General features: G+C 42.2%; 2 protein-coding genes and 1 long non-coding RNA gene across 3 annotated transcripts; all 3 read left to right on the top strand.

Annotated features, from left to right (window-relative positions):
- The first annotated feature begins 3,419 nt into the window (after window positions 1-3,419).
- LOC106574177 (uncharacterized) lies at window positions 3,420-4,530 on the top strand. The gene is made up of 3 exons (XR_006759643.1): window positions 3,420-3,584; window positions 4,118-4,287; window positions 4,485-4,530. It is a non-coding gene; the product is annotated as an uncharacterized lncRNA (long non-coding RNA).
- A 2,187-nt stretch (window positions 4,531-6,717) lies between these two features.
- LOC123727714 (5-hydroxytryptamine receptor 3A-like) lies at window positions 6,718-8,788 on the top strand. The gene is made up of 5 exons (XM_045696686.1): window positions 6,718-6,886; window positions 7,190-7,362; window positions 7,599-7,809; window positions 8,005-8,208; window positions 8,490-8,788. Exons 1-5 carry the CDS (start codon window positions 6,718-6,720, stop codon window positions 8,786-8,788), a joined length of 1,056 nt encoding a protein of 351 aa, XP_045552642.1.
- Window positions 8,789-18,480: 9,692 nt separating this feature from the next.
- LOC106564417 (5-hydroxytryptamine receptor 3A-like) lies at window positions 18,481-26,163 on the top strand. The gene is made up of 6 exons (XM_014130507.2): window positions 18,481-18,649; window positions 21,806-21,978; window positions 22,215-22,425; window positions 22,618-22,821; window positions 23,088-23,330; window positions 26,027-26,163. Exons 1-6 carry the CDS (start codon window positions 18,481-18,483, stop codon window positions 26,161-26,163), a joined length of 1,137 nt encoding a protein of 378 aa, XP_013985982.2.
- The last annotated feature ends 1,657 nt before the right edge of the window (window positions 26,164-27,820 follow it).

The following is a 27,820-nucleotide window of genomic DNA, read 5'->3' as shown; positions in this document are numbered from 1 at the left end:
TCTACTGACCACCTCATTTGCCCCAAGGTTTATGGATCTCACTCATGGTCTTCTCTGTTGCTAGGAATATTTCTACCACATTTCTACAACACTTTGGTTTGATTGCACAATCAAGAATATCATTGAATCCTTGTGTCACTTCTAAGGTATCAGAGATATTTGTGACTGGAGAATTGTGTTCAAAGTTGAAAATAGTCTGGAGCTGTGATTTTCTGAGGATTCTCCAAACGCAACTTCATCTATATTCCTCGTAGCTGTCTGTTTACCACCACAAACCGATGCTGGCACTATGGCCGCACTCAATGGGCTGTATAGGGCCATAAGCAAACAGGAAAATGCTCATCCAGAGGCGGTGCTCCTACTGGCCAGGGACTTTAATGCAGGGAAACTTAAATCTGTTTTACCTAATTTCTACCAGCATGTTAAATGTCAAACCAGAGGGAAAACAACTCTAGACCACCTTTACTCCACACACAGAGACGAGTACAAAGCTCTCCCTCGACCCTCCATTTGGCAAATCTGACCATAAATCTATCCTCCTGATTCCCGCTTAGAAGCTAAATTTAAAGCAGGAAGCACCAGTGACTCGGTCAGTAAAATTGTGTTCAGATGAAGCTGATGCTAAGCTACAGGACAGTTTTTCAGTCACTGGCTTCATCAATAAGTGCATCGATGAGGTCGTCCCCACAGCGACTGTACGTACATACCCCAATCTGAAAATATGGATTACAGGCAACATCCGCACTGAGCTAAAGGGTAGAGCTACCGCTTTCAAGGAGCAGGACTTTAACCCAGAAGATTATAAGAAATCCCACTATGCCGTCCGACGAACTATCAAAAAGGCAAAGCGTCTATACATGACTAAGACCGAATCGCACTAAACCGGCTTCGACGCTCTTCGGATGTGGCAGGAATTGCAAACTATTACAGACTACAAAGGGAAGCACAGCCACGAGCTGCCCGGTGACACGAGCCTACCAGACGAGCTAAATTACTTCTACGCTCGCTTCGAGGCAAACAACACTAAAACATGCATGAGAGCATCAGCTGTTCTGGATGAATGTGTGACCACGCTCTCATTAGCTGATGTGAGTAAGACCTTTAAACAGGTCAACATTCACAAGGCCGCAGGATCAGAAGGATTACCAGGACATGTACTACGAGCATGCGCTGACCAACTGACAAGTGTCTTCACTGACATTTTCAACCTCTCCCTGTCCGAGTCTGTAATACCAGCATGTTTCAAGCAGACCACCATAGTCCCTGAGCCCAAGAACACTAAGGTAACCTGCTTAAATGACTACCGACCCGTAGCACTCACGTCTGTAGCCATGAAGTGCTTTGAAAGGCTGGTCATGGCTCAAATCAACACCATTATCCCAGAAACCCTAGACTCACTCCAATTTGTATACCGCCCCAACAGATCCACAGATGATGCAATCTCTATTGCGATCCACACTGCCCTTTCACACATGGACAAGAGGAATACCTACAGTATGTGAGAAGGCTATTCACTGACTACAGCTCAGCGTTCAATACCATAGTGCCGTCAAAGCTCATCACTAAGCTAAGGACCCTGAGACTAAACACCTGCCTCTGCAACTGGATCCTGGACTTCCGGATGGGCCGCCCCCAGGTGGTAAGGGTAGGGAACAACACATCTGCCACGCTCATCCTCAACACGGGGGCCCATCAGGGGTGCGTGCTCAGTCCCCTCCTGTACTCCCTGTTCACTCATAACTGCACGGCCAGGCATGACTCTAACACCATCGTTAAGTTTGCTGATGACAAAACAGTGATGGGCCTGATCACCGACAATGATGAGACAGCCTATAGGGAGGAGGTCAGACAACAACCTCTCCCTCAACATGATTAGGACAAAGGAGATGATTGTGGACTACAAGAAAAGGAGTGGCTGTAGTAGAGCAGGTTGAGAGCTTCAAGTTCCTTGGTATCCACATCACCAACAAACTAACATGGTCCAAACACACCAAGACAGTTGTGAAGAGGGCACAACAAAACCTATTCCCCCTCAGGAGACTGAAAAGATTTGGCATGGGTCCTCAGATCCTCAAAAGGTTCTACAGCTGCACCATCGAGAGCATCCTGACTGGTTGCATCACTGCCTGGTATGGCAACTGCTCTGCCTCCGACCGCAAGGCACTATAGAGGGTAGTGCGTATGGTCCAGTAGATCACTGGGACCAAGCTTCCTGCCATCCAGGACCTCTATACCAGGCGGTGTCAGAGAAAGGCCCTAACAATTGTCAAGGACTCCAGCCACCCTAGTCATAGACTGTTCTCTCTGCTACCACACGGCAAGCGGTACCGGAGCGCCAAGTCTAGGTCAAAGAGGCTTCTAAACAGCTTCTACCCCCAAGCCACAAGATTCCTGAACATCTTATAAAATGGCTACCCAAACAATTTGCATTGAGCCACCCTCCCCTCATTTACGCTGCTGCTACTCTCTGTTATTATCTATGCAAAGTTACTTTAATAATAACTCTACCTACATGTACATATTAATCTCAACTACCTCGACTAACCTGTGCCCCCGCGCATTGACTCTATACCCCTGTATATAGCCTCGCTATTCTTTTTTTGTGAGGTATTTTTCTTAAAACTGTGTTGTTGGTTAAGGGCGTGTAAGTAAGCATTTCACTGTAAGGTCTTCACCTGTTTTATTCGGCGCATGTAACAAGTAACTTTTGATTTGTTATGCCATGACATTACATCAACATAAGTGGTTAACTATGCAAATTAGTCTGTATATATAAAATTTGTTCCAGCTGGTGAAGAGATGCCATTGTTATGGGAGTGAGGTAACAAAGCTATGCTCTAGACAGTTCTTCAGCCAAACTTGCAGCTTGCTGTTTGATGGCAGCCAAGGATTTTTCCAAAATGGAGGTAAATATCTTTCATTCTAATGCCTTTCGTGACAATTGGGGGTTTTACATTACTTAAGTTGTGTGTCTGTGTGTTGTGCTTCAATGCATTACTGTAACTGCTCAAAGCTTTTGTTAGGTCTCTTTTGTGGTAAATTAAGGTGTGATTTCTTAGTGTAATTCATGGTGTTATACACATTGTGTTATTTATCAAACATACTGTCATGATCGTCGTTGGAAGCGTACTCGGACCAAAGCGCAGCGTGATCTGGGTTCCACATGTTTATTAAATTAAACTCTCAACAAAAAAAAAATTAAGAACCAACGAAACGTGAAGCTATGGCGTGCTCACAGGCAACTACACATAAAACAACATCTCACAAAACACAGTGGGGAAATGGCTGCCTAAATAAGATCCCCAATCAGAGACAACGCTAAACAGCTGCCTCTGATTGGGAACCATACCCAGCACACCGACATAGAAATAAAAAACCTAGAACACCCCATAGTCACGCCCTGACCTACTATACCATAGAGAACCAAGGGCGTGACACATACACTTAACAATGGACCATACATCTAAAATACAATTTGTCCTTTGACCCTAACAGTGATTTCTTTTAATGACTATTTCAGTCTCAACGATGGTCGGTCAGTTCCCACCAGGTTCTGTTCATCATCTGCTGCATGATGGTACAGGGTAGGTACAGCTTGTACACGGGGAAAAAAGGAGTAAAGTCAACTAATTTAAGTCAACTTAAAATATTATATTTGAGTAATAGTTTGTTTTCATTTATTCCTTAGTTTTATGTTTACTTTTTTATATTGCTTGGGGTATCTGATACCTTAACGATCAAGTTCATAACATAATGTATTTGTAGTTTGCAGTCAATTCATTTCACTATCATATTTCTATGTCGGTGTGCTGGGTCTTCATAAGGTCTTCATAATTCAAACAAGACTCTAATAATTATATCTACAATATGCTAGATCCCCATTTGTTGGCAAAAGTAAAGCCTTTTCACTTAAGATGTTCAGATATTTGACATAATTTATCAGATTCTCGTATCCAGAGCAACATACAGTAGTGAGTGAATACATTTTCATCCTGGTCCCCCGTGTAAATTGAACCCACAACGCTGGTGTTGCAACTGCCATGTTCTTCTAACTGAGGAACACAGGACCATATCAAAACCACAATATAAAGCACCATGGTTACCATTGTTCCCCCAGCACCATGCCTGAGATGTAAGATAGTGGTGAACTGCACCAAGCCCAACACCATATCCCTTCTGGCCGCCCTGGAGAACGTGATGAAGTTGTACTCCATACGACCTGTCATGAACCTCTCAACCCCCACCAACATCAGCATGTACTTCACTCTCTACGGCATCCTGGGTGTGGTAAGGAGTAGTAGGACAGCATGGTATCCCTTTCAACTAGTTCACCTGAAGAGACATACTATTAAATCCATCAATGTGTTTGACATGTGCTATATTGTTCTGAATGTTCCTCCACATCATGTTTTGTAGACCTATGTAAAATGTGGCTTTATTTCCTTTACTTTGTATCCTACAACAAAAAGTAATTCTCTTCTCAGGAAGAAAAAGCACAACTGTTGAACACATACATTTGGCTGGTGAAGGTAAACTTACTATTGGATTATTTTTGCAAATATATGTACACAGTGTATGGGCGTCATTTTTGCTCTTTGGTTTCTCATTCTCCTACAGAATGTTACTTCATGTTACATATTTGTTAGGGCACACAACATCCATTCACCAATATGTACTGAATAGCAATAGTGATATATATTTGGTTAAAACAAAAAAATATATTTTATCTTTGACTGTAGAACAATCCTAAACATTATATTATCATTTTGAGTGCTGCTTCCAGACTTCTTCCAAACATATTGTATTGTTGCTAATGTGTTGTTTCAGGAATGGGAGAATGAATTTTTCAGCTGGGACCCAGTCCAATGCGGCTCTGCCAATATTTCTCTCCCCAGGGAAAGGTTCTGGTCACCAGATGTGGTAATCAATGAATTGTGAGTTAAACATCTCTATAGTCTATATAGATACCATATACTTATTTTTTTGATGAAACATTGAATTTGGTCTTACTGCTATTAGCCCATAGAAACACATTGAATAATAGATTAATACATGGAAAAACACATAGTCAAAAACTTTATGAAAAGGAAGTTTGCTTTAAAGTATCTGTAGTATATCTGAGAGCTATAAGAAAGATCAGGAAATTTATAATTTTTTTGACCAATATTTCAACTTTTTTTGGCACTAAAACTACTTCAATATACACTGAACAAAAATATAAACGCAACATGCAACAATTTCAACGATTTTACTGAGTTACAGTTCATAGGAGGAATCAGTCAATTGAAATAAATGCATTAGGCCCTAATCTATGGATTTCACATGATTGGGAATACAGATACGCATCTATTTGTTACAGATACCTAAAAAGAAATGGACCTCAGGATCTCGTTGCGGTATTTTTGTACATTGAAATTGACAATTGATCAAATGCAATTGTGTTCATTGTCCGTAGCATATGGCTGAGCATACCAGAACCCCACCGCCACCATGGGCAACTCTGTTCACAATGTTCACGGTGTTTTCATCAGCAACCCGCTCACCCAAATAACGCCATACACATGGTCTGCGCTTGTGAGGCCCGTTGGACATACTGCCAAATTCTCTAAAATTATGTCGGCGGCAGCTTATGGTAGAGAAATGAACATTAAATTCTCTGGCAACAGCTCTGGTGGACGTTCCTGCAGTCAGCATGCCAATTGCACATTCCCTTAAAACTTGAGACATCTGTGGCATTGTTTTGTGTGACAAAACTGCACATTTTAGAGTGGCCTTTTATTGTCCCCAGCATGAGGTGCACCTGTGTATTAATCATGCTCCTCAATCAGCTTCTTGATATGCCACACCTGTCAGGTGGATGGATTATCTTGGCAAAGGAGAAATGCTCACTAACAGGGATGTAAACGAATTTGTGCAAGCTGACGTCAAGGCAAAGGGTGGCTACTTTGAAGAATCTCAAATATCAAATAATATATAAAATACAAATGTTTGGTTACTACATGATTCCATCTGTATTATTTCATAGTTTTAATGTCTTCGCTATTATTTTACAATGTAGAAAATAGAAAAACCATGGAATGAGTAGGTGTGTCCAAACTTTTGACTGGAACTGCATGTACTTCTATAATTTATTTTAACTGATACCAGGCTACCTTCAGACGAGTCTTGTGAGGCTTGTGGTTGTCCTAGAGCAAAAGAAGAAAGATGTACGTGTTTGTGAGAGTCTCGCCTTTTGGGCAGAGGTTGGTAACTTCTTCAAACGAGTCTCGTGATGTTTATGGAGTGCATGGAGCAAAATGGAGGACACCATAGTATTTGTGAGAGTCTCATCTTTCCATGGAGTGGTCATTTTAGTTTGTTTGGACTCTACAGACGTTTTCGAGAAAAGACTGATTTTCTGGATGTCTAATGGTCTGACAAACACAACTGTAGCTCAGCAACCTTCCACCGCAGATGCGGAAGGCCGTCATTAGCAGATGTGGTGGATTGAGACATAGGCCATATAAATCCATAGCTTAAACAGACAGATTTTGATAGGGATGTTTGTATTATTCTAATTAGACTCCGGCAGAGGAGCGGACATCTTAACAAACACTAACTCTGTCACTTTTTATTGCACTAGTGACTGATTCAGTCCAGATGAAGAAATATAAAACATATGATTTATATCATGCCCATGGTTTGAAATTGTCCCCCTATTTCACCCTGTCTTACAGTATGGATGAAAACAGAGCTCCCATCGTCCCTTATGTGGTCATTAAGCACACTGGTAAAGTGCGAGACGCCAACCCTGTCAGAGTGGTTAGCTCCTGTAACCTGGAGATCTACACCTTCCCCTTTGACGTCCAGAACTGCACCTTCACCTTCAGATCCTACATCCACCACGGTAAGACGTCAACGCAACCACGCTTTAGGACTTACTTGAACATAAGGATCCTATACCAAACCCATCGCTCCTTCTCTCCCAAAAAAACATCCTGACTTTCCCTTGCAATCTTAAATGATAGGTATGAGACAGGGTTGTCCACTGAGTCCATTGAAGTTTTTTATATATTACTCGGTGTCAACCAAGGGATCTGTTTGCTATTAGGCCCAAGTTTACCATCCCCTCAGTTCAGATCATGTTTTGCTTCCATATAGGTTCAGCCCATTCATCCCAGTATGACCCATTCCTTTTTCTCCCCTGCAGTGTCGGACATAAAGATTATCTTAGGGAAGGAGGTGGAGGACATCCTGAAACGCTCCAGGAGCGTGTTGTCCACTGAAGGGGAGTGGGAGCTAATGGACATCAAATCCAGCAAATTCAAGTTATCAACATTCAATCAGGGAGAAGGCAACCCCTATGATGAGCTCTGCTTCTATGTAAGAACCCAAAGAACTGCAATTACTCAGACGCCGGTAATTTGGCTATACTACTACCGAACGTTGAGTTCTCTATATTTCTAGCGTTACTTTTGTTTCAGAGAGTACTTCCTGTTTCACACATAGGATGCTAACCCCGCTATTTATGGCATTGTCTTGTCTGATATGGGAATCTACTGCACCAAGCCAGATCACACTTCAAGGTTGTCATTCACTGTTGTATCTCTAAACTGTAGATTGTCCTGAGGCGCAGAGCAACCCTTTACGTGGTGAACCTCCTGATCCCCAGCTGCTTCCTCATCACTGTGGATCTCTTCAGCTTCCTGCTGCCTCCCCAGAACGTGGACCGCTCCTCCTTCAAGATGACCCTAATTTTGGGCTACTCGGTCTTCCTGCTCATCGTGAATGACCTGCTGCCCGTTACAGGAAGCACCATCCCACTGATAAGTGAGTATGAAAACATGTGTACTGGGAACACCATTTTTGTCGTAAATAATACATGTATAGGTAAATGTTTACTTTGTGTTATTGGATTAGCTGGTTAGGTCAAGTATCATTTTGAAGTCCACTTCCTTTGTCCTCCTAAGTGTGGCTGAATATGTTCCTCTCTTCACCTCCCTCCTCCTCCTCCCGCCCATGCAGATGTGTTCTTCGCCATCTGCTTGGCTCTGATGGTGGCCAGCCTGCTGGAGACTATTCTCATCACCAACCTCCTGGTTGGCTCCAGTAACTTCCACCCAGTGCCTGGCTGGGTCCGAGTGCTCGTCCTGCGCTTCATGGGCAACCTCGTCTGGCTGCCTCAGAAATCAAGAGAGGACAAGATCATCCTCAATCCAGTTGCACGAGGTACCCCTGATCTGATCCCTCAAGGGAGTTACAATTACACAGACTTTCATGCAATTAGCAGAACCTTATTTTGTCCAACCCAAAGCAATATAGTGAAAGCATTCAATCACAGGCTTGAACAGTATCATAAATGCAGGAATCACTCTGATACATTTTTCCAGCCACTTGACTAGGTCTGACGTTAGACAGAATTGTACTTCCCATGTAAGTCAATCTTTTCTGTCTTTAGGAGGTATATTCATAATTTCACCTTTCTCCCTTCCTTCCCTCTTTTCTCTAAGAAACAGACTTGAAAGTCTGCCCTCCAGTGACGGTGGAGAGACATGTTCAAAAAGGAGAACCAGGTGAGATGTGGGCAGAGGCAGGCGATCCAACCCTGGCGGAACTGAAGAATCTGGGCAATGAGCTGCAGTCCATCCGCCTCCAGGTGGCCCAACATGTGGACGGGAACCAGATCTCCCAGGACTGGATGCAGGTGGGCTACATCATCGACCGGCTGCTTTTTGGCGCTTACTGCATCTTCATCACCTTCAGCTTCATCGTCATCCTCAGCATCTGGTGTAATTCGTACAACCAGTGATGTACTGGTTAAAAAAAATAGGTGGTTAAACGCCATTCGTTGGGAATAAAGTAACGCTCCCTATATTTCCTTATTATTTTCCCATGATAGGTGGCTACATTTTTGTGTAAAATACAAAATGTGAGGAAATAGTGCTTACCCTCCACTACACCACTACGTACAAGACTTAGGAGTCTACCATGTTGTTGACTGCTGTTTAGATTTAAAAACAATTACCTTAGAATTACCATAACTTTAACAATTGTTTGTTTGATCTTCTGGCTGCACTGAGTAGGTGTGTTGAGTTATATATTACTATATGAGATTAAATGTATTTTTCTTTGACAAATAAACATAACGAAACCACTGTTTCATTACTAACAACAATCCCTTGGGGTTATCTGAGATGTTTTCTGAATTGTAATGTTGATGGTGGATCAATGATGATGATGAAGATCTGTCACGCAAGACATGAATCAATGACATGCAAAGTAGGGGATCATCCAAAAACCACATCCTTGTTTGATTAGAGTGTCGACATACATTAAGTTATTTTGGGGTATGTTACTAGGATCCAAATTTGCTGTTGCAAAAGCAGGAGCTACTCTTTCTGGGGTCCATACAATGCTCTTAGTTTTGGAGATGTTCATTTCTAGTTTACTACTGGCCACCCATTCCAAAACTGGCTACAACTCCTTGTTAAGGGTTTCAGTCACTTCATTAGCTGTGTTTGCTGAAACGCTTTGTTTAATGCCAGTGGCAGGTCATTGGTAAAAATAGAAGAGTAGAGAGCTGCCCTGTGGTACACCACACCCTACATGTTTGACATTAGAGAGGCTTCCATTAAAGAAAAACCCTCTCAGTTCTATTAGATAGATAGCTCTGAATCCACATTACGTCAGAGGTTGAAAATCCATTAAACATACAGTACCAGTCAAAAGTTTGGACACACCTACTCATTCAAGGGGTTTCTTTATTTTTAGTATTTTCTACATTGTAGAATAATAGTGAAGACATCAAAACTATGAAATAACACTTATGGAATCATGTAGTAACCAAAAAAATGGAAAACAGATTATTCAAAGTAGCCACCCTTTGCCTCGATGACAGCTTTGCACACTCTTGACATTGTCTCAACTAGCTTCATGAGGAAGTCACCTGGAATGCATTTCAATTAACAGGTCTGCCTTGTTAAAAGTTCAATTGTGGAATTTCTTTCCTTCTTAATGTGTTTAAGCCAATCAGTTATGTTGTGACAAGGTAGGGTTGCTATAAAGGTAGGGTTAGTATATTTGGTAAAAGACCAAGTTCATATAATGGCAAGAACTGTTTGGGAAATAGATGTATGAGTGCTGCCAGCATTGCTGCAGAGGTTGAAGGGGTGGGGGGTCAGCCTGTCAGTGCTCAGACCATACACCTCACACTGCATCATATTGGTCTGCATGGCTGTCGTCCCAGAAGGAAGCCTCTTCTAAAGATGATGCACAAGAAAGCCCGCAGACTAAGGACATGGATTACTGGAACCATGTCCTGTGGTCTGATGAGACCAAGATAAACTTATTTGGTTCAGATGGTGTCAAGCGAGTGTGGCGTCAACCAGGTGAGGAGTACAAAGACAAGTGTGTCTTGCCTACAGTCAAGCATGGTGGTGGGAGTGTCATGGTCTGGGGCTGCATGAGTGCTGCCGGCACTGGGGAGCTACAGTTCATTGAGGGAACCATGAATGCCAACATGTACTGTGACATACTGAAGCAGAGCATGATCCCCTCCCTTCTGAGACTGGGCTGCAGGGCAGTATTCCAACATGATAACGACTCCAAACACACCTCCAAGACGACCACTGCCTTGCTAAAGAAGCTGAGGGTAAAGGTGATGGACTGGCCAAGCATGGCTCCAGACCTAAACCCTATTGAGCATCTGTGGGGCATCCTCAAACGGAAGGTGGAGGAGCACAAGGTCTCTAACATCCACCAGCTCTGTGATGTCGTCATGGAGGAGTGGAAGAGGACTCCAGTGGCAACCTGTGAAGCTCTGGTGAACTCCATGCCCAAGAGGGTTAAGGCAGTGCTGGAAAATGATGGTGGCCACACAAAATATTGACACTTTGGGCCCAATTTGGATATTTTCACTTAGGGGTGTACTCAAATTTGTTGCCAGCGGTTTAGAAATTAACGGCTGTGTGTTGTGTTATTTTGAGGGGACAGCAAATTTACACTGTTACAAGCTGTACACTCACTACTTTACATTGTAGCAAAGTGTAATTTCTTCAGTGTTGTCACATGAAAAAAATATACTAAAATATTTACAAAAATGTGAGGGGTGTACTCACTTTTGTGAGATACTGTAGATGCGTAGCCTACAGCATTAGCTGAGTGGTGAGGTTTGATCAACTTAACACAATATAGTATACCATGTTGCATGATATGAGTTTTGTCATTTCTGGATGTTGCCAATGTCCCTTATGAATAACCTTGGCCTTATTGACAGTGGTGTAAAGTACTTAGGTAAAAATACTTTAAAGTACTACCTAAGAGTTTTTTTGGGGGGGGGTATATGTACTTTCTTTTACTATTTATATTTTTGCCAACTTTTACTTAACTACATTACTAAAGAAAATAATGTACTTTTTACTTCATACATTTTCCCTGACACCCAAAAGTACATTTTGACAGGAAAATGGTCCAAATCACACACTTATAAAGAGAACATCCCTGGTCATCCTCTGTTCTGGTGGACTCACTAAACACAAATTTGTAAATTAGGCCTGAGTGTTGGAGTGTACCCCTGGCTATCAGTAAATAACTAAAAACAAGAAAATTGTGCTGTCTGGTTTGCTTAATATAAGGAATTTGAAATGATTCATACTTTTACATTTTAGCAATTCCCTGTACTTTTGATACTTACATATATTTAAAAACAAATACTTTTAAACTTTTACTCAAGTAGTATTTTACTTGGTGACCACATTTTACTTGAGTCATTTTCTATTTAGGAATCTTTACTTTTACTCAGTATAACAATTGAGTAATTTAGGTTCCATTGATACTATAGCATTTAATCCTATGTGTGTGCTCTTCTTACCCTTTTCTTTCCTACCATCTCTCTTTCTTTCTCTCTTTAATACCATCTCATTATTTATTTCTCACTCTCATTCTCTCTCTTTCTTTCTCTCTTTATCTCCCTCTTCCTTTGCTCTCTGTCCCTCTCTCTCTCTCGCTCTCTCTCTGTCTCTCTCTCTCTCTCTCTCTTTCTCCATCCATCTTTCCTTAGGTCATGAACTAATTCCAGGGCTCATATATCGCCCGTCTAGAATTAAATAATCAGCCTAAATATTGTATCAGACGTGGGACAGAGAATAAACATTACCATACATTTCATGCAACCTGTACGCTCTCGTTGGCTGGCCCTCGCTTCATACTCGCCGTCAAACCCACTGGCTCCAGGTCATCTACAAGTCTCTGCTAGGTAAAGCCCCGCCTTATCTCAGCTCACTGTTCACCATAGCAGCACCCACCTGTAGCACGCCCTCTAGCAGGTATATCTCACTGGTCACCCCCAAAGCCAAATCTTCCTTTGGCTGCCTTTCCTTTCAATTCTCTGCTGCCAATGACTGGAACGAACTTCAAAAATCACTGAAGCTGGAGACTCATATCTCCCTCACTAGCTTTAAGCACCAGCTGTCGGAGCAGCTCACAGATCACTGCACCTGTACATAGCCCATCTGTAAATGTGCTCCTTTGCACCCCAGTATCTCTACTTGCACATTCATCTTCTGCACATCTACCATTCCAGTGTTTAATTGCTATATTGTAATTACTTCGCCACCATGGCCTATTTATCGCCTTACCTCCCTTATCCTACCTCATTTGCACACACCGTATATATACTTTTTCTACTGTATTATTGACTGTATGTTTGTTTTTTCCATGTGTAACTCTGTGTTGTTGTATGTGTCGAACTGCTTTGCTTTATCTTGGCCAGGTCCCAGTTGTAAATGAGAACTTGTTCTCAACTAACCTACCCGGTTAAATAAAGGTGAAATAATTTCCATAGCCCAGTACCTGTAGTCTGCAGAGCTGTGGTACACTATCGTCCGATGCCTACTGGTTGCACTTGTTGCATAGGTTGGTACACCACAGCTCTGGGGTGAAATGTCCCTTAGGTACAGATCTAGGATCAGCTTCTCCTCCCCCAATCCTAAACGTAATCATTAGCGGAAAATGATAGACTGACTCAGGATCAGCATCTATGGGCAATTTCACCCTTCACCACAGCCATTTACTGTGGCTCACGCCTGTTTTGTATCCAACCACCTGCAGGTAAAGTAGCTCTGTACCACAAGAGTTCACCTGCTCTACTGACCACCTCATTTGCCCCAAGGTTTATGGATCTCACTCATGGTCTTCTCTGTTGCTAGGCATATTTCTACCACATTTCTATAACACTTTAGTTTGATTGCACAATCAAGAATATCATTGAATCCTTGTGTCACTTCTAAGGTATCAGAGATCTTTGTGTCAGGAGAATTGTGTTCAAAGTTGAAAATTGTCTGGAGCTGTAAGATTTTCGGTGGATTCTCCAACAGCAACTTATGATATGACATGACAATACATCAACATAAGTGTTGAACTATGCAAATTAGTCTGTATATATAAAATGTGTTCCAGCTGGTGAAGAGGTGCCATCGATGGGTGTTAGGAAACAAAGCTTTGCTCTAAACAGTTCTTCAGCCATAGGATCGAAACGGTCAAGAACTTTCAGCTTGCTGTTTGATGGCAGCCAAGGATTTTTCAGAAATGGAGGTAAATATCTGGGGTTTTTACATTACTTAAGTTGTGTGTCTGTGTGTTGTGCTTCAAAGCATTACTGTAATTGGTCAAAACAATTGTTCGGTGTCATTTGAGGTAAATTAAGTTGTGAATTCATAAAGTAATTCATGGTGTTATACACATTGTGTTAATTATCAAACATACAGTTAACAATAGACTGTACATCTAAAATACAATTTGACCTTTGAACCAAACAGTGATTTTTTTTGTAATTACTTTTTCAGTCTCAACGATGGTCGGTCAGTTCCCACCAGGTTCTGTTCATCATCTGCTGCATGATGGTACAGGGTAGGTACAGCTTCTACACGGGGAAAAAAGGAGTAAAGTCAACTAATTTAAGTCAACTTAAAATACTATATTTGAGTAATAGTTTGATTTCATTTATTCTTTAGTTTTATGTTTACTTTTTGATATTACTTGGGGTATCTGATACCTTAACGATCAAGTTCATAACATCATTTATTTGTGGGTTTGCAGTCAATTCATTTGACTATCATATGAAAAAGTAGCAAGGTCTTCATAATTCAAACAAGACTCTAATAATTATATCTACAATATGCTAGATCCCCAATAGTTGGCGAAATGAAATACTTTTTTTCACTGAAGATGTTCAGATATTTGACATAATTTATCAGATTCTCGTATCCAGAGCAACATACAGTAGTGAGTGAATACATTTCCATTCGGGTCCCCAGTGGAAATTGAACCCACAACCCTGGTGTTGCAACTGCCATGTTCTACTAACTGAGGAACACAGGACCATATCAAAACCACAATATAAAGCACCATGGTTACCATTGTTCCCCCAGCACCATGCATGAGATGTAAGATAGTGGTGAACTGCACCAACCCCAACACCATATCCCTTCTGGCCGCCCTGGAGAACGTCATGAAGTTGTACTCCATACGACCTGTCATGAACCTCTCAACCCCCACCAACATCAGCATGTACTTCACTCTCTACGGCATCCTGGGTGTGGTAAGGAGTAGTAGGACAGCATGGTATCCCTTTCAACTAGTTCACCTGAAGAGACATACCATTAAATCCATCAATGTATTTGACATGTGCTATTGTCACATCCTGACCAGCAGAGGGAGGTATTGTATTAGTTTTGGTCAGGACGTGGCAGGTGTTTTGTGTGTTAAGTGTTGTGTTGGTGATTGGGACTCCCAATTGAAGGCAGGTGTGTTGAGTTGCCTTTGATTGGGAGTCCTATATAGGAGTGTGTGTTTTTCTTTGGGGTTGTGGGTAGTTGTTCTTGCATTGTGTTTTGTGTGCCTGCAAGACTGTTCCTGTCTTGTGTATTGTTTTTGTCTGGTGGATGCTTTACTCCTTTTTGGAATTAAAATATGAGTATCCACATACCCGCTGCGCCTTGGTCCATTTTTGAAGACAGTTGTTACAGCTATATTGTTCTGAATGTTCCTCCACATCATGTTTCGTAGATCTATTTAAAATGTGGCTTTATTTCCTTTACTTTATATCCTACAACAAAAAGTAATTCTCTTTTCAGGAAGAAAAAGCACAACTGTTGTACACCTACATTTGGCTGGTGAAGGTGAGCGTATTATTTTATTATTTTTGGAAGTATACGTACACAGTGTCATTTTCAATGTGCACTTTGGTTTCTCATTCTCATACAGCAGCTGTGTTAAGGACGTTACTTCACATTACTTCATATTTGTTAGGGCACCAATATGTACTGGATAGCAATAGTGATATTTTTTAGTTTTAACCAAATATATATATTTTATCTTTGACTGTAGAACAATCCTAAACATCATATTATCATTTTGAGTGCTGCTTCCAGACTTCTTCCAAACATATTGTATTGTTGCTAATGTGTTGTTTCAGGAATGGGAGAATGAATTTTTCAGCTGGGACCCAGTCCAATGCGGCTCTGCCAATATTTCTCTCCCCAGGGAAAGGTTCTGGTCACCAGATGTGGTAATCAATGAATTGTGAGTTAAACATCTCTATAGTCTATATAGATACCATATACTTATTTTTTTGATGAAACATTGGATTTGGTCTTACTGCTATTAGCCCATAGAAACACAGTGAGTAACAGATGAATACATGAAAAAACACATAGCAAAATATTTATGAAAAGGAAGTTAGTTTTAGTCTCTTTCCTATATCTGAGAGACAAAAGAAAGATCAGGCAATGTATAATTTTTTTGACCCACATTGAACTGTTTATTTTTTTTTTGTTGAAATCTTGGCACAAAAACTGATTCAATATACACTGAACAGAAATATAATTGCAACGATTTTTACTGAGTTACAGTTCATATGAGGAAATCAGTCAATTTAAATAATTTCATTAGGCCCTAATCTATGGATTTCACAAGATTGGGAATACAGATATGTATATATTAAAAAAAAAACATACAAAATGGGTCTCAGGATGTCGTTGCGGTACTTTTGTGCATTCAAATTGATAAATGATCAAATGCAGTTGTGTTCGTTGTCTGTAGGTTATGCCTGCGCATACCTTAACCGCACCGTCACCATAGGGCACTCTGTTCACAATGTTGACATCAGGAAACCACTAGCCCTCACAACGCCATACACATGGTCTGCGCTTGTGTGGCCGGTTGGACGTACTGCCAAATTCTCTAAAATGACGTTGGAGGCAGCTTATGGTAGAGAAATGAACATTAAAATCTCTGCCAACAGCTCTGGTGGACATTCCTGCAGTGAGCATGCCAATTGCACGCTCCCTCAAAAATTGAGACGTCTCTTGTGACAAAACTGCACATTTTACAGTGGCCCTTTATTGTCCCCAGCACAAGGTGCACCTGTGTAATAATCATGCTGTATAATCAGCTTCTTGATATGCCACATGTGTCAGGTGGATGGATTACCTAGTCAAAGGATAAATGCTCACTAACAGGGATGTTTTAACAACTTTCTGCAAAGCTGTCAAGGCAAAGGGTGGCTACATTGAAGAATCTCAAATATATGTATTTTTTATATATATATTTTTATTTAACCAGGTAGGCTAGTTGAGAACAAGTTCTCATCTACAACTTTGACCTGGCCAAGATTAAACAAAGCAGTGCGACACAAACAACAACACAGAGTTACAAATGGAATAAACAAACATACAGTCAATAATACAACAGAAAAAGTCTATATTCAATGTGTGCAAATTAGGTAGGATAAGGGAGGTAAGGCAATAAATAGGCCATAGTGGCGAAATAATTACAATATAGCAATTAAACACGGGAGTGATAGATGTGCAGATGATGATGTGCAAGTAGAGATACTGGGGTGCAAAAGAGCAACAACAAAAAAATAGCAATATGGGGATGAGGTAGTTGGATGGGCTATTTACAGATGAGCTATGTACAGGTGCAGTGATCTGTGAGCTGCTCTGACAGCTGGTGCTGAAAGCTAGTGAGGGAGATATGATTTTTGCAGTTCGTTCCAGTCATTGGCAGCAGAGAACTGGAAGGAAAGGCGGCCAAAGTAGGAATTGGCTTTGGGGATGACCAGTGAAATATACCTGCTGGAGCGCGTGCTACGGGTGGGTGCTGCTATGGTGACCAGTGAGCTGAGATAAGGCGGGGCTTTACCTAGCAAAGACTTATAGATGACCTGGAGCCAGTGGGTTTGGCGACGAATATGAAGCGAGGGCCAGCCAACGAGAGCATATAGGTCGCAGTGGTGCGTAGTGTATGGGGCTTTGGTGACAAAACGGATGGCACTGTAATAGACTGCATCCAATTTGCTGAGTAGAGTGTTGGAGGCTATTTTGTAAATGAAATCGCCAAATCAGTTTTACGAGGGTATGTTTGGCAGCATGAGTGAATGAGGCTTTGTTGCGAAATAGGAAGCTCGCTGAAGTGTTTTAGGGAGCGTTTGACAGTGATGAGGGGTGGTAATTTGACCGCAGACCCATTACGGACGCAGGGAAATGAGGCAGTGATTGCTGAGATCCTGGTTGAAGACAGCAGAGGTGTATTTGGAGGGCAGGTTGGTTAGGATGATATCTATGAGGGTGCCCGTGTTTACGGATTAGGGGTTGTACCTAGTAGGTTCATTGATCATTTGTGTGAGATTGTGGGCATCAAGCTTAGATTGTACGATGGCCGGGGTGTTAAGCATGTCCCAGTTTAGGTCACCTAACAGCACAAGCTCTGAAGATAGTTGGGGGGCAATAAATTCACATATGGTGTCCAGGGCACAGCTGGGAGCAGAAGGTGGTCTATAGCAAGCGGCAACGTTGAGAGACTTATTTCTGGAAAGGTGGATTTTTAAATGTAGAAGCTCAAATTGTTTGGGCACAGACCTGGATAGTAAGACAGAACTCTGCAGGCTAGCTCTGCAGTAGATTGCAACTCCGTCCCCTTTGGCAGTTCTATCTTGTCAGAAAACGTTATAGTTAGGGATGGAAATTTCAGGGTTTTTGGGGGTCTTCCTAAGCCATGATTCAGACACGGCTTGGACATCCGGGTTGGCAGAGTGTGCTAAGGCAGCGAATAAAACAAACTTAGGGAGGAGGCTTCTAATGTTAACATGCATGAAACAAAGCACTGCAATTACTCAGACGACATTCATTTTGCTCTACTACCACCGAACGTTGATATCTCTATATTTCTAGCATTACTATTGCTTCAGAGAGTACTTCATGTTTTACGCATAGGATATGAAATAGCTAAAATATATAGCTAAAACAGACAAGTTTTGATAGGGATGTTTGTATTATGCTTATTATAATTTTGGGGGGGAAGGATATCCTTACAAACATATTAATTCTGTCCCTTTTTATTGCACTTGTAACTGATTCAGTCACTATTAAAAAATATAAAACATATGATTTATATCAGGCCCATGGTTTGAAATTGTCCCCCTATTTCACCCTGTCTTACAGTATGGATGAAAACAGAGCTCCCATCGTCCCTTATGTGTACATTAAGCATACTGGTAAAGTGCGAGACGCCGAACCTGTTAGAGTGGTTAGCTCCTGTAACCTGGAGATCTACACCTTCCCCTTTGACGTCCAGAACTGCACCTTCACCTTCAACTCCTACATCCACCACAGTAAGACGTCAATGCCACCACGCTTTAGGACTTACTTGAACATAAGGATCCTATGCCAAACCCATTGCTCCTTCTCTCCCAAAAAAACATCCTGACTCTCTCTTGCAATCTTCAGCGTCTCATCCCGTCAGCGGGATCAAAATCCTGCGAAAAATCATATCGCCAATTAGCATTAAAAAAAAAATCATAATTTTTTTTTTTTATAGATACACCTCTTCTGAATCGACCCACGTCGTCCGATTTCAAAAAGGTTTTACAGGAAAAGCAAATCATTAGATTATGTTAGATGAGTCCATCGTAAAAAGCAGCAACATAGCCATTTTCCGACCAACCACTTGCATCACAAATAATCAAAAAACAGCTAAATGCAGCACTAACCTTTTACAAACTTCATCAGATGACACACCTAGGACATCATGTTATACAATGCATGCATTCTTTTGTTCAATAAAGGTCATATTTATATATAAAAACAGCATTTTACATCGGCATCTGACGTTGACTAAATAATTTCCCCTCAAATGCGTCCCGGTAAACAATGCTACAGTTCCCTAAATTACTATCCGATAACGATTTTTTAAATTTATATTGTCAATCTAACATTTATAGATGAATATCTCTTGAGAACACCTGGCATACCATATTTTAAATTAACTTTACTGGGTAATCACACTTTGCGATAAAAGGAGATGCGATACTCAGAAAATGAGCTAATATACAGAGCTCGGTGCCATCTTGGAACAATCGCATGTCACATCTCATCTTGTATAATATTGTCAATAATCGCCTACCTTTAGTTGTCATCATCAGAAAACAACCCAGGTCCACAACAGATGTATTTTCGGTCGAAAAAGTCCATACTTCACGTTCCATTAGCCTGCTGTTGGTAGCGCGTCCTAGGGCTCTCCAAGCGCAGGGCTGAAGTTCCGGATAAAATGAGATTCTCCCGCCTGTAGGTTCGTTCAAACATGTCAAACGTTGTAAAACATTAATCTTCAGGGCCTGTAACACCAAGAGAGCCAATAAGATTCGAGGGGGATGATTTCATTGCCTTTCAAACCGTTTCCAAAGGTGGGGGTAGACATGGCCGCCGGCGTCATAATGGTGATGGCCCATCCCCTGTGACCAATTTCCAATGAGTCTCATTCACTGAGTTTCGACTGTATAAGGCTCAAACCACTGTGAAAAGACTGGCGACATCTAGTGGAAGCAATAGGAAGTGCTCACTGAACCATGGTTAACGGTGTGATTTATAGGGAAAGATGAGAAGTCGAGTCCACAATTCTGAATTCCACTTCCTGTTTCAATCGGTCTCGGGGTTTTGACTGCCATTTGAGTTCTGTTATACTCACAGACACCATTCAAACAGTTTTAGAAACGTTAGGGTGTTTTCTATCCATATATAATAAGTATATGCATGCCCTAGCTTCTGAGTTTGATTAGTAGGCCGTTGAAAATGGGAACGATTTTTTTTCAAAATGCGCTGTGGCGCCCCCTATCCTAGGGTATCCTCAAGAGGTTAATGATAGGTATGAAACAGGGTTGTCCACCGAGTCCATTGAAGTTTTTGATATATTACTCAGTGTCAACCAAGTACCTGTTTGCTATTAGCCTGTTAGGGCTAGGGGGCAGTATTTGCACGGCTGGATAAAAAAATTTACCCGATTTAATCTGGTTACTAATCCTACCCAGTAACTAGAATATGCATATACTTATTATATATGGATAGAAAACACCCTAAAGTTTATAAAACTGTTTGAATGGTGTCTGTGAGTATAACAGAACTCATTTGGCAGGCAAAACCCTGAGACATTTTCTGACAGGAAGTGGATACCTGATGTGTTGTATTACCTTTAAACCTATGCCATTGAAAAACACAGGGGCTGAGGAATATTTTGGCACTTCCTATTGCTTCCACTAGATGTCACCAGCCTTTACAAAGTGTTTTGAGTCTTCTGGAGGGAGATCTGACCGAACAAGAGCCATGGAACGATGATGGCCCATTAGACACCTGGCGCGCGAGTTCATGTTGGGTACCCTCGTTCCAATACGTTATAAAAGAGAATGCATTCGTCCACCTTGAATATTATTCATGTTCTGGTTAAAAAGGCCCTAATGATTTATGCTATACAACGTTTGACATGTTTGAACGAACGTAAATATATTTTTTCCCCTCGTTCATGAAGTGAAGTCCGGCGGGCTTAGATCATGTGCTAACAAGACGGAGATTTTTGGACATAAATGATGAGCTTTGATGAGCTTTTTTGAACAAAACTACATTCGTTATGGACCTGTGATACCTGGAAGTGACATCTGATGAAGAGAATCAAAGGTAATGGATTATTTACATAGTATTTTCGATTTTAGATCTCCCCAACATGACGGCTAGTCTGTATCGCAACGCGTATTTTTCTGGGCGCAGTGCTCAGATTATTGCAAAGTGTGATTTCCCAGTAAGGTTATTTTTAAATCTGGCAAGTTGATTGCGTTCAAGAGATGTAAATCTATAATTCTTTAAATGACAATATAATATTTTACCAATTTTTTCTAATTTTAATTATTTAATTTGTGGTGCTGACTTGACTGCCGGTTATTGGAGGGAAACGATTTCCTCAACATCAATGCCATAGTAAAACGCTGTTTTTGGATATAAATATGAACTTGATAGAACTAAAAATGCATGCATTGTCTAACATAATGTCCTAGGAGTGTCATCTGATGGAGATTGTAAAAGGTTAGTGCATCATTTTAGCTGGTTTTATGGTTTTGGTGACCCTGTCTTTGAATTGACAAAACATTACACACAACTCTTGTAAATGTACTGTCCTAACATACTCTAAATTTATGCTTTCGCCGTAAAACCTTTTTGAAATCGTAAAACGTGGTTAGATTAAGGAGATGTTTATCTTTCAAAGGGTGTAAAATAGTTGTATGTTTGAAAAATTTGAATTTTGACATTTATTTGGATTCAAATTTGCCGCTCTTGAAATGCAACTGCTGTTGATGGAGTGCACCACGGGTGGGACGCTTGCGTCCCACCTAGCCCATAGAGGTTAAGCCCAAGTTTACCAATCCCTCAGTACAGATCATGTTCTGCTTCCATATAGGTTCAGCCCATTCATCCCAGGATGTCCCATTCCTTTATCTCCCCTGCAGTGTCGGACATAAGGATTATCTTAGGGAAGAAGGTGGAGGACATCCTGAAACGCTCCATTAGTGTGTTGTCCACTGAAGGGGAGTGGGAGCTGATGGACATCAAATCCAGCAAGTTCAATTTATCAGCACTCGATCAGGGAGAAAGCAACCACTATGATGAGCTCTACTTCTACGTATGAACCCAAAGCACCGCAATTTCTCAGATGCCATTAATTTGGCTCTACTACCACCGAACGTTGAGTTCTCCATATTTCTAGCATAACTATTGTTTCAGAGAGTACTTCATGTTTCACACATAGGATGCTAACCCAGCTAATTATGGCTTTGTCTTGTCTGAAATGGGAATATATTGCAAAACACCAGATCACCCTTGAAGGTTGTCATTGACTGTTGTGTCTCTGAACTGTAGATTGTCCTGAGGCGCAGAGCAACCCTCTACGTGGTGAACCTCCTGATCCCCAGCTTCTTCCTCATCACTGTGGATCTCTTCAGCTTCCTGCTGCCTCCCGAGAACGTGGACCGCTCCTCCTTCAAGATGAGTCTTATTTTTGGCTACTCCGTCTTCCTGCTCATCGTGAATGACCTGCTGCCCGTTACAGGAAGCACCATACCATTGATAAGTATGAAAACATGTGTACTGGAAGCACCATTTTTGTCGTAAGTCATAAATGTAGAGGTAGAAGTTTACTTGTGTTATTGGATTAGCTGGTTAGGGGGAAGTGTCTTTTTTGAAGTCCACTTCCTTTGTCCTCCTAAGAGTGGCTGAATATGTTCCTCTCTTCACCTCCCTCCTCCTCCTCCCACCCATGCAGATGTGTTCTTCGCCATCTGCTTGGCTCTGATGGTGGCCAGCCTGCTGGAGACTATTCTCATCACCAACCTCCTGGTTGCCTCCAGTAACTTCCACCCAGTGCCTGGCTGGGTCCGAGTGCTCGTCCTGCGCTTCATGGGGAACCTCGTCTGGCTGCCTCAGAAATCCAGAGAGGACAAGATCATCTGCAATCCAGTTGCAGGAGGTACCCCTGATCTGATCCTTCCAGGGAGTTACAATTACACAGACTTTCATGCAATTAGCAGAACCTTGTCTTATCTTGTCCAACCCAAAGCAATATAGTGAAAGCATTCAATCACAGGCCTGAACAGTAACATAAATGCAGGTATCACCTTGAGAAATGTTTGCAGCCATTTGATAAGACAGTATTGTACTATCCAGGTACATTAATAATTTCCTTCTTTAGTAGGTAGATTAAAAATGTCCACTTTCTCCCTTTCTACCCTCTAGTGTCGGTGGTTCAAACAGGAGAACCAGGTAAGATGTGGGCAGGGGCAGGCGATCCAGCCCTGGCGGAGCTGAGGAATCTGGGCAATGAGCTGCAGTCCATCCGCCTCCATATGGTCCAGCATGTGGACGGGAACCAGATCTCCCAGGACTGGATGCAGGTGGGCTACATCCTCGACCGGCTGCTGTTTGGCGTCTACTGCATCTTCATCACCTTCAGCTTCATCGTCATCCTCATTATCTGGAGTAATTCATACAACCAGTGATGTAATAAAAAAAAATAGGTGGTTAAACGCCATTCGTTGGGAATACAGTAACGCTCCCTATATTTCCTTATTATTTTCCCATGATTGGTGGCTACATTTTTGTGAAAAATACAAAATGTGAGGAAATAGTGCTTACCCTCCACTGCGTACAAGACTTAGGAGTCTACCATGTTGTTGACTGCTGTTTAGATTTAAAAACAATTACCTTAGAATTACCATAACTTCAACGATCGTTTGTTTGATCTTCTGGCTGCACTGAGTAGGTGTGTTGACTAGTACAAAAAAAATAAAAAATGCATGAAATTAAATGAAATGTATGAAATGTATACAATCACTACTGTAAGTCGCTCTGGAAAAGAGCGTCTGCTAAATGACTAAAATTTTAAAAATGTTGACTTAGATATTACTATATTAGAGGAAATATATTTTTATTTGACAAATAAACAGACTTTCACAAAAACCACTGTTTCATTACTAACAACAATCCCTTGGGGTTATCTGAGATGTTTTCTGAATTGTAATGTTGATGGTGGATCAATGATGATGATGATGAAGATCTGTCACGCAAGACATGGATCAATGACACGCAAAGTAGGGGATCATCCAAAAACCACATCCTTTTTTTGATTAGAGTGTCGACATAAAGGAAGTAATTTTTTTGTATTTTATTAGGATCCCCATTTGCTGTTAACAAAAGCAGCAGCTACTCTTCCTGTGGTCCACACAAAACATGTAACATTACATAATACAGAACATTAATAGACAAGAACAGCTGAAGGACAGAACTAAATCAATTTAAAAACGTCACACATAGCCTAAAATCGAGGTCAAGATAGGGGCGAGGCGTTGCTTTACTTGTTTTTGAAAACAGGTTTGCTGTTAATTTGGGCAAAATGAGATGGAAGTGAGTTTCATGCAATAATGGCACTATATAATACTGTACGCTTTCTTGATTTTGTTTTGGATTTGGGGACTGTGAAAAGACCCCTGCTGGCATGTCTGGTAGGGTAAGTGTGTGCGTCAAAGCTGTGTAAGTTGACTATGGAAACCTTTTAGAATTTGCAACATATGAATGTTTCTTCTAAAATGAAGAAGTGATGCAGTCAGACTCTCCTCAACTCTTAGCCAAGAGAGACTGGCATGCATAGCATTTATATCAGCCCTCTGATTACAATGAAGAGTAAGATGTGCTGCTCTGTTCTGGGCCAGTTGCATCTTAACGAGGTCTTTCTTTGCAGCACTTGACCACATGATTGGACAATAATCAAGACAAAACTAGAGTCTGCAGGACTGTTTGGAGTGTGGTGTCGAAAAGCAGAGCATCTCTTTATTATGGACATACCTCTCGCCATCTTATATTTCCCTCACTAACTTTACACATCAGCTAACTGAGCAGCTTAGTGATCGCTGCAGCTGTACATAGCCCATCTGTATATAGCCCATCCAATCTACCTACCTCATCCCCAAATTGTTTTTATTTACTTTTCTGCTCTTTTGCACACCAGTATTTCTACTTGCACATCATCATCTGCACATTAATCTCTCCAGTGTTCATTTTCTAAATTGTAATTACTTCGCTACCATGGCGTATTTATTGCCTTACCTGCTCACGCCATTTGCACACACTGTATATAGACTTTCTTTGTTTCTATTGTGTTATTGACTGTACGCTTGTTTATTCCATGTGTAACTCTGTGTTGTTGTTTGTGTCGCACTGCTTTGCTTTATCTTGGCCAGGTCGCGGTTGTAAATGAGAACTTGTTCTCAACTAGCCTACCTGGTTAAATAAAGGTGAAATAAAAATGATAAAAAATCTTTACAACCATTGAATCTATGTGTTTTGACCATACCAGTTTACAATCTAAGGTAACACCAAGTTATTTAGTCTCCTCAAATTGTTCAACAGCCACACTTTCATTACAAGATTCAGCTGAGGTCTCGAACTTAGGTAAGGATTTGTACCAAATACAATGCTCTTAGTTTTAAAGATGTTCAGTTCATTTGTTACTGGCAGCCCATTCCAAATCTGACTACAACTCCTTGTTAAGGATGTCAGTCACTTCATTAGCTGTGTTTGCTGAAACGCACATGGTTGAATCATCAGCATACATCGACACACAGGCTTTGTGTCACGTTCGTTGTAATGATTGGACCAAGGCACAGCGTATGTTGAGTTCCACATCATTTATTAAAGAAAGTGTAACTTAGCAAAGACAAAAACAAATAAACAATAAACTAATAACGAACTGTGACTACAGAGAATGCTACGTGCACTAACTCAAAATAATATCCCATCACACACAGGTGAAACAAATGCTACTTAAGTATGATCTCCAATTAGAGACAACGATAGCCAGCTGCCTGTAATTGGGAATCATACCAATCACCCAAACATAGAAAAACTAAACTGGAACCCCACATAGAAAATAATAACTAGAAAAACCCCAGTCACACCCTGACCTACTCTACCATAGAAAATAAGAGCTCTCTATGGTCAGACAGTGACAGTACCCCCCCCCAAAGCTGCGGACTCCGACCGCAAAACCTGGAACAAAAAGGGAGGGTTGGGGGGGTGTCTAGTGTCAGTGGCAGCTCTGGTGTGGGGCGAAATACCCGCTCATCCGCCAGCATTGGTGGCGGCTCTGGTGCGGGCTAAAAAACCCGCTCATCCCGCAGATCCACCAGCATCAGGGGCGGCTCTGGTGCGGGACGAAGAACCCTCTCATCCCACGGATCCGCCAGCTTTGGTGGCGGCTGTGGTGCGGGCCGAAGAACCCACTCATCCTGCGGGTCCAGCCATGGACCCAGGCTGAACACTGTGCCTGGACTGGGCACCAGCACAGAAGAAGACTCTGGCCTTGGAGCTGGATTGGATGCCGTGCATCGGCCCAGGGGCAGGCTCCGGCCATGGAGCGGGACTGGACGCTATGCCTGGACTGGGCACCAATGCAGGAGAAGACTCTGGCCTTGAAGCTGGAGGTCCCGAACCATTGACCGTCTCAGGATGTTCCAGACCATCTCAGGAGGTTCTGGACCGTAGACCGTCGCCAGAAGCTCTGGACCGGGAACTGTCGCCAGAAGCTCTGGACTGGGAACTGTCGCCGGAAGCTCTGGACTGGAAAGGCGCACTGGAGGCCTGGTGCGTGGAGCTGGAACAGGACGCACTGGGCTGTGAAGGCGCACTGGAGACCTGGTGCGTAGAGCTGGCACAACGTGTCCTGGACAGATGACCACCCTCACACGACAAGTGCGGGGGGCTGGCACAGGACGCACTGGGCTGTGAAGGCGCACTGGAGACATGGTGCGTAGAACCGGTATCAATGGAACCGGTTCGATGACACACTTCGCACGGTGAGTGCGAGGAGCTGGCACAGGATGTACCGGATTGGGAAGGCGCACTTGAGGGAGAGTGCGAGGAGCAGGCACAGGACGTACTGGGCTGTGGAGGCGCACTTGAGGGAAAGTCAGAGGAACAGGCACAGGACGCACCGGACTGGGAAGGCACACTTGAGGGAGAGTGCGAGGAGCAGGCACAGGATGCACCGGACTGGGAAGGCGCACTTGAGGGAGAGTGCGAGGAGCAGTCACATGACATACCGGACTGGAGAGGCGCCCTTGAGGCCAGAAACGTGGAACCGGCACAGGTTGCACCAGACTGCTAACCGGATCCTCTGGTCGGATGTTGAGCAGAACACACTTGCACAACATTTCTCTCATCTCACTCTCTCCCAACTTCGCCATTGCCTCCCTAACAGTCTCTGGCTCCATCCTCTGCTCAGTCGCCAGCTCCATGTGCCCCCGCCCCCCAAAAACTTGGGGTTGCCCTTGGGCTTTCTGTAGCCGTGAACCCTGTCGTCGTCGCTGTCCTCCATTATCTCCTTCCCATGTCCATAAATCCTTCACCGGGTGAACCCGCTGCTTGGTCCTAGGGTGATGGGATATTCTGTCACGTTCGTCGTAATGATTGGACCAAGGCGCAGCGTACGTTGAGTTCCACATAATTTATTAAAGAAAGTGAAACTTAGCAAAGACAAACACTCAATAAACTAATAACGAACCGTGACTACAGAGAATGCTATGTGCACTAACTCAAAACAATATCCCATCACACACAGGTGAAACAAATGCTACTTAAGTATGATCCCCAATTAGAGACAACGATAGCCAGCTGCCTCTAATTGGGAATCATACCAAACACCCAAACATAGAAAACTAAACTAGAACTCCACATAAAAAATAATAACTAGAAGAAAAAAACTGTCACGCCCTGACTTTCTCTACCATAGAAAATAAGAGCTCTCTATGGTCAGGACCTGACACTTTGTTTAATGCCAGTGGCAGGTCATTGGTAAAAATAGAAGAGTAGAGAGCTGCCCTGTGGTACACCACACCCTACATGTTTGACATTAGAGAGGCTTCCATTAAAGAAAAACCCTCTCAGTTCTATTAGATCGATAGCGCTGAATCCAC

Source organism: Salmo salar, chromosome ssa16, assembly GCF_905237065.1.
Source record: "Salmo salar chromosome ssa16, Ssal_v3.1, whole genome shotgun sequence".
Lineage (NCBI taxonomy): Eukaryota > Metazoa > Chordata > Actinopteri > Salmoniformes > Salmonidae > Salmo > Salmo salar.
Note: the sequence above shows the minus strand (reverse complement) of the source record. Positions and strands in the feature narration are given on the sequence as shown.